General features: G+C 41.9%; 1 protein-coding gene across 1 annotated transcript in view; it reads left to right on the top strand.

Annotated features, from left to right (window-relative positions):
- Cdc50 (cell cycle control protein 50A) overlaps nucleotides 1-12,939 on the top strand; it is a 114,122-nt gene that overhangs the window by 66,109 nt on the left and 35,074 nt on the right. Inside the window, exon 3 of the mRNA XM_080267145.1 lies at nucleotides 9,713-9,871. Coding sequence (XP_080123271.1) covers nucleotides 9,713-9,871 — 159 coding nt within the window. The remainder of the gene's footprint in view (nucleotides 1-9,712; nucleotides 9,872-12,939) is intronic.

The raw sequence follows: 12,939 nt of genomic DNA, 5'->3' as shown, positions 1-12,939 counted from the left end.
CTTGAGACTCCTTTCAGACCTAAGTATTGTACTGTGCAGGGAGACTATCTAAGACATATTACCTAAGATAAAGTAAACCAACAAGATTTTGGCTTTACTAAATCAACAAGGATATGGCTTAACTAAACCAACAAGAATATGGCTGCTCACCTTAACCCAAGAGGGCAACAGGCTTAATGGAGGTAAGAAGGGGATCCGAGGCAGAGTGAGGCACCTAGCATGGGTTTTGTGAGAATTTGCCGTCGTCAATTCGCCATAACAGTAACAAGACAATTTGCTGTCATTAATGAAGACAGCTAAGGTTGATGCTAGAATATATATTCAAAGGCGACTACAGCAAGGAAGAAACAAGTTAATTATTGTTTGATGGCGAATTAGCTTGATGGCGAATTTTCTTGGAACCCTAGTGTGCCCCTCTTGCACCACCTGCCACAACACCCGACACACCACTCTTGTCAGCAGCAGTTTCGACATTTTCACTAGCTAATGCACTCACTTCGTTCATAAACCGTTCCAAGTGAAGGCATCACTTCCTACACTCGCAGCTGACAGTGTTCGATGTCCTTGAATTCTTCCTTGAATTTATCTAGGGCACACAGTACCCAGCTGACCTCCATCATCGACAAGTCTCCACTCTCCATCACTGGCGCTTCTTGGGGTGTCAGTGACGTGTGCTTGGGGTAAACCCCGGATTTGGGCCACTCTTCGCTGCCATCTCGCCTACAACTAGTTAAATTCACATACTGTTAAAAAATTCACTAAAATTCTGAAAAAAAAGGTCCTCACATACAATGAGGATCACATACTCTGAACGCGCATACTATGAGTGCCTACTGTACTCGACTCGGTACTGGTTGATGGGTCCCCTAAGACCAAGGCTGGCAGGCTAGTCATGAAGTATCCATCAGCCAAGGCCAAAGATGAAGTGGCTGGAGTACCAAGTGATCATTTTGGCTGTGATGGCAATTTTTGCATCTCAGAGCCAAAGAAAATGCTGCCAAAAATGGCCGTGACGGACCTTTCCTCTTCCTTGGACCACTGACATCATCCCAAGCATTCTGAATTAGTAAAACTAAGATGCTTGTTGATCGAGGTTGTACCCTCAACCATCTCTGCACAAGAACAAGGAATGACACTAAAATCCCTGTCTTGAAGCTGTCACCAGAGGTGAGACCCACGATTGTAGAACAGGGCAACTATATCTTCAGTATGTAGATATTACAAGATGCCACGCTTTTGACAGATTGTGGATTACACAGTCATCACTGTCAGGGTTTTGATCAAACATCTGAGAGGTGTTCTAGAAAAAATTATGAACCTAGATGTGTTTTTTGTGCTGGAGCCCATAAATCTAGGGATTGTAGTAACAGAAATTCTCTTAAATGCATTAACTGCTCTTCTTTAAGACATCAAGAAGCCAATACTTATTCACAGTCAGTTGCCCATTTTGCATCTAGTAGAGACTATCCAATTATGATTTCTCTTAGGAATAGATTGATTGAAAACACCAATTTCGACCATTCAAAAAACTGACTACGTTGCCTTTGAACCAGTTAAAGATGGATCCTTTAAATCTTAATTCCACCTGTAATTAGATAGACCATATTAATGAAGCTCTAAATCAGCATGAGCTTGACATTTTATGCTTGACTGAAACCTGGTTGTATGGGTCTGATATTAATATTATTCTTATTGCATTCCCTAAGACATTTTATTATAAATATTCTTAGACCTGCTGCTGACTATCCGGGAGGAGGTGTAGCATTCATCTACTTGGCAACACTTGCAAACATTTTTTTCATAGACTCAGACCTGATCCCATCTTCATTTGAATATATGGAAGTACTGTATTAATAAATTTCCATCAGAATGCCATTAGAATTGCTGTTGTCCATCAACCAGATTATCCAGACACAGATCAAGGTTTTATGGAGGAATTTGGACACTTTCATGAAATGTTTTCTATTAAATCTAGAGGACTTCTTGTTTGCGATGATTTCAGTGATTGGGTTGACAGTCCACAGTCAAAATCATTTTCTGCAGAATTCCTTAAGTTGATCACCCAGAATAATTTTTTCAGTCATGTGAGTGATCCAAATCATGTTTTGGGACATGTCCTTGACTTGATCTTGTCATCTGTTGGTTGCAGGCGCATATCTTATGTGGAGGTTGACTCAGTTGGCCCCCTCATCTCTGACCATGCTCTGATCACTTTTAGTTTTGATATTCTGAAATCCCCTTCCAGTAAAAAGGTCATCAGTTTCAGATTTTACAGTAGCATTGACCACCTTTAGATGCATCTTGAAATTGATTATTGTTTAAACTACATTAATTCTTCAAATCTTTTGCATCTGATGATTTGGGTGATATATAAAACAATGAGCGTAGGTCAATTTTTGACCATTATTGTCCTGAGGTAGTAAAAACAGTCATTGTACATGTATGATTTGTTTGGTATGTATAACAATGGGCTTAGGTCAGTTTTTGACCATTACTCTGTGTTGTCCTGAGGTAGTAAAAACAGTCATTGTACATGATAATTCTCTGTGGTATGGTCTATCCATTATTTCTTTGCGTAGACAACATAGAAAGGCAGAACATGAATGGCACTTCCAGTGGACCAGATTAACTCATTTGCTTTATGTTTTTGCAAGAAGAGCAGTTGTTCACACTGTAAAAGCCCAGAAGGGAAGGTATTTTCAAAATAAAGTTGATTCATGTGGTTGTGATAAAAAAAAAAAATGCAGTTGTGAACAGTTGGGTTGGTCGGAGGAATGCAATTGTTAAACCAACTTCTGTATGTGATGCCCAGTTGGCTTCTGATTTTGCTTCACCCTTTACAACTAAGATATCTCGCATAAGAAATTATTTAGACATCAGTTCTTCTAGTGGAGTGTACTCAGTTGACTTCCAATCATAGTGCACAGGGGGTCCTTTGCTTTCAATTTTCATCGACTGGATGTGAATAAAGTCAAATGTTACATCAGAGAACTTAACAAAATGTTTTGCCCACTTGATCTGTGTAACTTCTCACAACTGCTTGACGTGTACAAGCACGCAGCAAACTTTATCTGCAACATAATAAATAGATGCATCTTAGAAAGTAATTTTGTGCAGTCTGAGAAATGTGCCTTGTGTCTTAGTAAGTAATTTTGTGCAGTCTGAGAAATGTGCTTTACTGAGGCCCCTAATCAAGAAACCTAGCTTTGATGCTGAGAGCATGACAACTAACCTGTCTTTCTTATCCAAGATTATTGAGTGGGCCATACTTGGTCAACTCTTACCACTACTGGAACATAGGATAACAGAGTACAGAGTTGTTCCTGTTGTTCAGTCAGCATACAGAAAACACTATTCAACTGAAACAGCAGTAAGAAAGGATTCATGGTGAAATTGTGACAAACACCTGTAGTGGGATGTCCTGCCTCCTAGTTCTATTGGATCTGTCTGCAGCATTTGATACTATCTATCTATCTATCTATATATCTAGGCTGCTTCCCCCAAGGGAAGGGAGGTAGCCGAGACAGGACGACACACTCCCCATTTACTCATCCATTCAAACACATTCATTCGCATCTTAACCCCAAAGGGGAGAACGGACAGATCCTCACCGCTCCACACTGCACAAGGGTCAACTGCGCAATGCAATCAGTGACGTCCGCAGCAGGGCCCGACAGCAGAGCTGGTTTACCCCTGCCACATCATAACAGACTCATCCCCTTACCCGCACCTGACCTGACTAGCTGATCAGACCAAATGCGGGAGAATATCCCCTCAGGGCTGCGTCATCACTTATTCATTCACAGTTTCTCTCCATTTATTTCTGTCACGCACAGCCACTCTCCCTTGCTCAACAGATATCCCTCTCGCATCCAGCGCTCTCTTCACACTGTCCATCCATCCTATTCATAGTCTTCCTCTCAGCCTTACACCTCTCACATCAGATCTAGTTATCTTTTTCACCAATCGCTCATTATCCATTCTCTCCATATGCCCAAACCATCGCAACACCCTCTGCTCAACTCTACCAGCCATCTTCCGAACAACTCCAGTTCTCCTTCGCACTTCATCATTTCGCACTCGATCCATACGCGTCACTCCACACATACTCCTCAGACACCTCATCTCCATTACATTCAAACTTTTCCTCTCTGCTACACCTGTATTCCGTGTTTCAGCCCCATATAATGCAGTCGGTACCACAACACCCTCATACAGCCTTCTCTTTACATCCATTCTAAGCGAACGATATCTAAACACTTTTTTCATTCCTCCCAGCACCTTTCCTACTTCATTTATTCTAAACTTCACTTCTGCATCTATTCTTCCATCCACAGCAACATGTGACCCTAGATATTTAAAACACTTTACCTCCTCAAGCAACTCGCCATTCAAAACTATATTCATCCCCCTACCATCTACCAACCTCGTACACTTCATCACTTTACTCTTATTCTCATTTACTTTCAATTTCCTCCTTTCACACACCCTTCCAAACTCCTCTACCAACTGTCTCAATCTCTCCTCTGAATCAGCCACCAGTGCAGTATCATCTGCAAACAGCAGCTGCTTCAGATTCCACTCTCCACCATCAACATTCACCAGACTCAGACCACCACCTAAAACTATTGCATTCACCTCCCTTACAACACCATCCATGTAAATATTAAACAACCAAGGCGACATCACACATCACTGTCGCAGCCCCACTCTCACAGGAAACCAATCACTCACAGCTTTTCCCACTCTTACACACGCTCTACTATTTACATAAAAACTTTTCACCCCTTTTAGTAACCTACCATCAAGTCCATACAATCTTAAAACAGTCCACAAAGCCTCCCTATCAATTCTATCATACGCCTCCTCTAAATCCATATATGCCCAAAACACATCCTTGCCTTTCGTTAAATACTTTTCACACACTTGTCTCACCGCAAACACCTGATCCAAGCATCCCCTCCCTCTCCTAAAGCCACACTGCTCATCACCAATCACTCCCTCTGTACCCTCTCTAACTCTCATAATTAACACTTTACCATACACCTCACCTACAACACTCAACAGACTTATACCCCTAAAGCTAGTACATTCATACTTATCACCCTTGCCTTTATACAATGGGACCACACAAGCACTTGCCCAGTCAATTGGCACCATACCTTTCACAAAGCACACATTCAACAATCTTGCTAACCAGTCAACAATAGTCACTCCACCACCCTTCAGGCATTCCACAGCACACCCATCCATACCTGCAGCTTTCCCTGTTTTCATCTCCTTTACTGCCTTCTCCACTTCCTCCTTCGTGATCAAAGAATCATTCAACTTTCCCAACACATTTATTCCTTGCACCCTTCCATCCGCCACAATCTCAGCCACCCTTTCCTCCTCTACATTTAACAATCTTTCAAAATACTCTGCCCATCTCTTCCTTACTGCATCCATCTCATTAACATCCTTCCATCCTCTGCTTTTACTCGTTCTTCCTTCCCAGACTCTCCCTTTCGCACCCTTTTCACCTCCTTCCAAAACATTTTCCTATTCTGTTGAAAATTCTCTGTCAGCCACCTACCCCACCTCTCATCTGCTGCCACTTTAGCATCACGCACAGCCCTTCTCGCCCTATTCCTCTTTTCCTTATACCTTTCATATGACATCTCATCCTTCCTCTGCAGCCACACTTCATATGCACATCTCTTCTCAGCCACAGCCATACTTACTTCCTCGCACCACCATTCACTTCCTTTACTTACACCACCACCCACATGTCTCAAACTACACACTTCTTCTGCATGCCCCACCACAGCACTCTTAAATAACTGCCATTCCTCCTTCACACTGCCATTTTCCCGATCTTTCACTGCGTTCCACTCATCTTTCAATTTCTCCTGATACTCTATCTTTTTCTCTCTTTTATCCAACTCACTCACTTTCAAAACCTCCCTGCCACACCTAACTCTCCTAGCTCTCACCCATCTCTTACCTACTCTTAACTCTCCCTCCACCAGGTAGTGGTCAGACATACCTCCACCCTCCCCTCTCAGAACTCTCACATCCAACAATCTTCCTGTTACATTCCTAGACACAACCACATAGTCCATCAAAGCTCTATCAACAACCCTTCCACCCTCCTGTCTCACCCATGTGTACTTATAAATATCTTTCTTCTCAAACTGTGTATTTCCAATCACTATCTCTCGCTCAACACACATTGCTATTATTCGTTCCCCATTTTCATTTCTTCCAGGCACACCATGCATACCAACTACACCTTCAACTGCTACATTTCCCACTCTAGCATTCAGATCTCCCATCATTACCACATTCACATTCGCTCCAAAACTCTGCAGACACTCATCAACATCATTCCAGAAAGACTCCCTCTCTTCTTCATCCCTTTCACTACCAGGCCCATATGCACTCACAAACACCCACAACTCACATTCAAATTTCACTTTCACCCAAATCAGTCTCGATGACACCTCCTTCCATTCAGTCACACACTGCTGTACTTCTGGACTCACTAACAAGGCCACACCTTCTCTTGCCCTTCCTCTATCAACACCTGACAATCTTCCATTCACACTTCCAAACATAGACACCCTTCCCTTTCATCTTCATTTCACTCAAAGCTAACACATCCAACTTTCTTCTCACAAACATTCTCCCAATCTCCTCCCTTTTAGCCTCAATTGTACTACATCCACGCACATTCATAGACCCAATCTTCAGGGTACGGGGATAACTCCATCTCCCATCCCTTTCTCTGGCCTATCTCTTTTTAGGAACTAAAAAACAGAGGAGAGGGTCCCTAGTCCCCTCACCCCCCCCCCTTTTAGTCGCCTTTTACGACACGCAGGGAATACGGTGGCAGTATTCTTCCTAACACAACCTGGCCGCAGAGTAGTAGTACCACCCCATAGTGTAGCCAGATTGTATCCCCCTCGCCACAGGGGGGGACACAATACAGCAGATCATAAACTATTGTTGAATGCTCTGTATTTTTATGGTGTTTGTGATAGTGCTCTTGTGTGCCTGAAGTCATATCAGTCAGACAGATCTCAGAGAGTGGTTGTTGATTACGCTGATTCTGCTCCCCTTCTGTTCAAAGTCCCCCAAGGGTCAGTTTTGGGTCCAATTCTATTTACAGTCTACACAAATAGTTTATCATCTTTACCTGATGCTCACAACGTGTCCTATCATTTTTATGCTGACGACACGCAGCTGTATGTTAAGACGTCAGATATTAACGATACCACAACTACTGGTAAGCTTGAATCTCTTATGTGTGTTATTAAGATTTGGATGGCAATGAGGAAACTTAAGCTGAATGATGTTAAAACTGAGATCATCATCATCATCAGAGGAAACAGAAGGGGTGATGACACTGATAATGCACTGGCGTTGAACATTGGTGTGTCACAGTTTCATCCAGTTAGTTCTGTTTGAAATCTGGGTGTTTTTTTGTTTTGTTTTTTTGTTTTTTTTTCAGAATTAAATTACAAAGGTCATATTAATCAAGTTGTCGGACGGTGTAACTTGGATATCAGAAATCTGTACTCTGTGAGAAAATTCCTGAATAGATGTTGCCTTTTAACATTGGTCCATGCAGTGGTCTTGTCGCATATCGATTATTGTACTTCACTGTGGATTGGTCTTCCAAATAATACACAGTACTAACAAAAGTTTAGTCTGTGTTAAACAGGGCAGCACGGCTTATCTTTTATCTCCCTTTGAGAACCTCGACTACCCGGTTCCCAATTGAGCTGCATTGGTTACCAGTAAAGGCTAGAACTGAATTTAAACTGTCTTATTACATTCAAGGTTCTTAATTTGGTGAACCAAAGTATCTTGCAGAATTGTTAAAACTCTCATCGGCACACCCAGGTGTGATGTTACGTAGTGAAGATGATTCTGGCGTCTTGATGAGCCTGAAGCCATTCACCAGTCATCTCTCTCTGATCGTTCTTTTGTGTATAGAACCCCTGGAGTATATAAAAGATTGTCATTATCTATGAGACAACTCTCTTCTGTTGAATCCTTTAAGAGACAGCTGAAAGTCTTTCTTGTTTCAGAATGCCACGACCTGGAGAGAGGTACTGTGACGGATAATTACTGTATACGGTTTAATTATTCCTTTTTTTTTTTTTTTTTTTTTAAATACTGATGAAGTTTGTATTGTATATGAGAGATGTCACAATTGTTGTGATTGTCAAAATAATGTAAGTGTTTGTCGAGCACTGGTGAATTCTGTATGAAAGAACTGGCACTTTTGAGAAACAAAAGGCCAGATTATTTATTTATTTATTTTATTTTAATTATTGTGGCATTCTCTCTCTCTCTCTCTCTCTCTCTCTCTCTCTCTCTCTCTCTCTCTCTCTCTCTCTCTCTCTCTCTCTCTCACCTAGAGCCTGGGCCTTGACCCAAATTTTATTCAGGTAATCAGAAGGTCATAGCCCATCATCCCTGCAATTGTAGTCAGAATTGCACTAGTAGCTTTCGTGTAAAGATTTTAACAGACGGACAGACAAACAGACAAACCGAGTGAAAACAATACCTGTTCCTGAGCCCCTCCAGGGTGGGGATAGGTAACAAAATCAAAGTCTCTATTTCTTCCTGTATAAGCTGTAGAATTATACTGTATATGATTACAGTTTGGCCATGTGGAGAGGATGGAGGGTGAAAGACTGACAAAGAGAGTGTATGTGAGTGAGGTGAAGGGGGGGGAGAGGGAGGGGGAGGCTGAGGATGAGATGGAGGGATGGGGTGGAGAGGTATATGAGAGAGGGGTGTGTGGATTGGGTGCAGGGCAATGAAATGGTGGGGGACAGGGCAACGTGGAGGCGATTTGTTTGTGGCCACCCCGAACAGGATTGAGGCATCTGGCAATAGATAGATAGATAGGTTACAGTAATGGGAATTAAACTGATAAACTGTACTGAATTGAGCACCAGAAGTAAGGGTGAGAATGCTTAGGTGGATGGGGACTTCCTAGACTGCAGGCCATTAGTTATATGAGAGGAGGGTCATCAAACCCAAGCCCCTCAAAGTTGTCACCTAAATCAGTGTGGATAAGGAACGCTGTAGGTGGTGGATTTCTGAGTGATATTAGTGCACTTAAGTTGATGGCTGGGGCCACTGGAGGTGTCTTATGAAGCAATGGTTGTGAAGTTTGAGGTAAAGACTTGCTGGGTTTGTGTTCTTTATGGAGACAGCTAGCAGTTAATCCAAGTTTGCTTGTCCTTTATTTGGAGATCTATGAGTACATCTGTTGTACCTCAGACAGTTTTTTTTCCAAGAATCACCTCTTGAAATGCATTCTTCAAAAGCTTTCCATCCCAGAGAGATAAGAGTTTATATAATAAGTCATATGTCACCATCACACTTCTGAATGCCATAACCAACACAAATTACAACTGAAATCCTCTCACCCATCAATTATCACACAGCAAAACATTTATTCACCAAACTCATTTATTTTCACAGCACAGACTCTCATTGAGCATAGCATCAAAAAATCTGTGGGAGTCCTTGGTTAATGTGGTTGGAATCATGCATTGCAATCCAGCCACTTTCAACTCTTTAGGAACAACAGCTGTATAAATAATCATCACTATATTAGAGAAAAGAGGAAATCACCATAATTTGAGTGGTACATTAATATGATGGTTGTCATCTATGTTAGTAACATTTCATTTTTCTTTTGCAGGTTCAAGAATTGCAGCTTGACTACACTGAGTGCAATAGCACCACACACACTGTTGTTACTGGTGAGGCCCGGCGCTGTATAGATGTGATTATGGAGGACCCCACCGCCAAGTGCACCTGCCGCATTAACTTCACTGTGCCCCAGACTTTTGAGAAAAATGTTAGTCATTCTTAGTATTCTTGTGGATATGGAGGAATTAAAAGTAAAAATTCCCTTCCTCTTCTTTATGTATGAATTGGTGAGGCCCCATTGCCCATCATTTTTTAAATAAATCACTTCATATTTATTAGGTTACTGGGGTGGGGATTTTCATATTTATTAGGTTATTGGGGCTGGGATTGAGACTGGAACTTCATTCTTATTGCAGTCATATCCCAAAATAGATCAAAGAGTCATGATTTAGATGTCTGCTTTGTATCATCATCATCATCATCATACAGACCTCCTTTCCCAAGGGCAGGGTGAGGAGTAGCAATGCCCAGACAGCCCAAATTTGCCCAATCCAGTGGGCCACGCTTCCATTCACTCATCATTCAAGCCCCCGGAATCCTGGCTCTATCAGATACAACAAAAACATTCACCACGTTCTGTAGCTCACATAATCGTATATGATATACAATACGTATGAAACTAGGAAATAGTGTTGCTTTGATGATATGTTCAATTTTATCATTAACCCCAGAGAAACATTTGAGTCAGATGTTTCAAGATTTTATCTTTTCGTTTTCTCATTCATAAAGGCACCAGTATGCTTGCATGCACTGGTTTAGTACAGAATTTGACAGCATGTTATGTGGTGGAGGTGGGGCTGGAGCTAGCGCTGTGGCTAGGGTGAGGGGTGGTTGGAAGAAGTTCAGGGAGCTGTTGCCTCTCCTGAAATTGAGAGGCCCCTTCCTCTGTGCTAAGTGATCTTTGTATGTGGCATGTTTGGAGTGTAATGCTCTATGGTAGTGAAACCTGGAGAGTATAGGAAGAGGATATTTGCAGGCTCAGATTGCAGAAATGACAATGATCAGGAGGATGTGTAGTGTGTCCCTGAGTGCAAGGCCTGGGGGAGCAAGGTTTACAATGGAAGAGTTGAAAGGTAGGAAGGAACTGAAGTGTATTGGTGTTGTGATGAGGAGAGGTAGTTTGTGATGTACTGTACAGTTCGATACATGTAGGAGGGTCCGCCCTGGAAGCAGTTGCTTACCCTTGGTTGCAGGTCTGCTCAACTAGACAGACTGGATTTAAGCAGTAACAACATCCCAAGAGTAAACCTCTATGGCCACTTAACATAACCCCTTGTACCCCATATTATAATCACTTTGATACCCCAAAAATCACTGTGCAAACTAACTACAGTTAATTTTACCCCTTCAGATGCTGGGTTTGCCTGTAGTAGGAGTCTTTGGATGAAGATTAAAATTAAGATTAAAAATAAGTCTGCAAAGTGGCTGTGTTCAATAGACTGAATCCTTTTCAGCCTATAATTTTGAAGACCAACCCACAAAGTAGTTGCAAGATGTAATGAGCCAGTGAGTCAGTGCTTAAAGACACAGAGGATCTAAAGAACTTGTTTTACAGCATACAGATTATGAATATGAGAAGTGCAAGTAATCACCAAAGAAACTATAATGCTCCTCAAGTCCAGTTCTTAGTTGAACTCTAAAATTCCTAACAGGACTGCGCTGTTTCCCAAGATAAGTAGATAGTAAGATTGTCCTGTCACCTCTTGTGTTTCCTCTACGATATTTATCGTCTCAGTTTCAAAGTTCAGCAACAGAAAAAAAAGTAATACGTAACCACAGTCTGAGTTAGGTGAATTTTGACAATAGTTACATGGTCTGATCTCCGCTGAAAGCTCTGGAGATCTTTAATGGTTGAGTAATCTTTACCTGATTTCTCTGATGTCTGTGATGAAGTATTTCCTCACTTTAAAGAATTTAGTAGTACACCAACAAAAATAAAACATTTGTGTATGAAGAGAGAGAGAGAAGGGGGGGGGGAGAGGGAGAGGGAGGAGGAGAAATGAAGAATAAACTGGTGGAAAGTGAAGACTGAGAGAGTAGGGTAGCACTGAGAAGGCAGAAGAAATACTGTAACCTTTAAATTTCTATAGCATAAGGGTAATTGGGAGAAGAGTGAGTGAGTGTATGTCTTTCTGGCTCTGCAAACAGATTAGGTAAACTGATAAGCCAGTTAGGGACCCACATTTGTTGGCAATTTCTTTCAGTCTTTCCTTTACACGTGACAGGAGAAGAAGGAAAGAAGTGGAGAGTAAGAGAGAAACTAGATAGGATAGAGTGACAGAAGTAAGATAGGGAAGAAAGGAAAGGAGGAGAAAGGAAGAGAATTGATAAAAGGAAGAGAGGAGAGAGAGGGAGAGAACAGAGATCAACCGAGAAGGAAGATGAACCAAGTTGTTACTGTTAGCCAAGTTGGGGCAACAAAAATAAACCCTTATGCCACATGCATTGTATCATAAGGGTCACATTTTAGTGAGAAGGAGAGAGTGTAAGTCTTTTTGGTAGTGATAGTGGCTGTCACTTGAAGTTAATGCTTGTTTTTAAGCTTCTCCAGTGCCACAATCTTATGTTCATTTTACCTCTGAATAGAGGTGGTAGGTGGGGGTGCCCATCATCCGCTCACTTGATGTAGTGCTGCCTACTTCTTCCACTGCCTTTATCATTTTGTTTCTGTGTTTGCCGTCCTCACTTCTTCCTTCTCCCTTTCCATCATGTCACTTTTTATTACGCTTATTTCCACTTTAGGGAACACTGACAAGTCTAATGGTTTCCTGTAACCCAGGAAACCATTTACAGTGCTGAGTGGTGATCATATAAGTAGATCATGGGGTGAAGTGGAGCCTACTGTATTGTCCCTGTTGACTTGGTGAAGAGATTCAAATGCAGCATCCATCCAGCCGCAGTGCAACAGTGATTCAATACACGGGACAGCCCTGCTGGACCAGTTGCTTATCTGTCGTTGATGGGTCTGCTCTGACAGACAGATGGGTTGATCAGCAATAACGAACATCTCTTATGCATCCACTTATCGCAAACAGTGCACAAGCTGGAGTTACTCCCCACACCCACTGCACTTGGTCACACCCCCGCTGCTTTTAGAGTTCATCACTTTTGTTTTATCTGCATTTATTCTCAAACCCTTGTGCCCCAATCTGTCTCTCCATATCCTAAATCTTTTCTCTGTCTCTTTCTCATTTTCATCAACCAACACCAAGTCAT

Source organism: Coenobita brevimanus, chromosome 23 (assembly GCF_032717465.1).
Source record: "Coenobita brevimanus isolate Jiangsu-jjx chromosome 23, ASM3271746v2, whole genome shotgun sequence".
Classification (NCBI taxonomy): Eukaryota; Metazoa; Arthropoda; class Malacostraca; order Decapoda; family Coenobitidae; genus Coenobita; species Coenobita brevimanus.
This window is presented reverse-complemented; position numbering and strand designations above follow the sequence as displayed.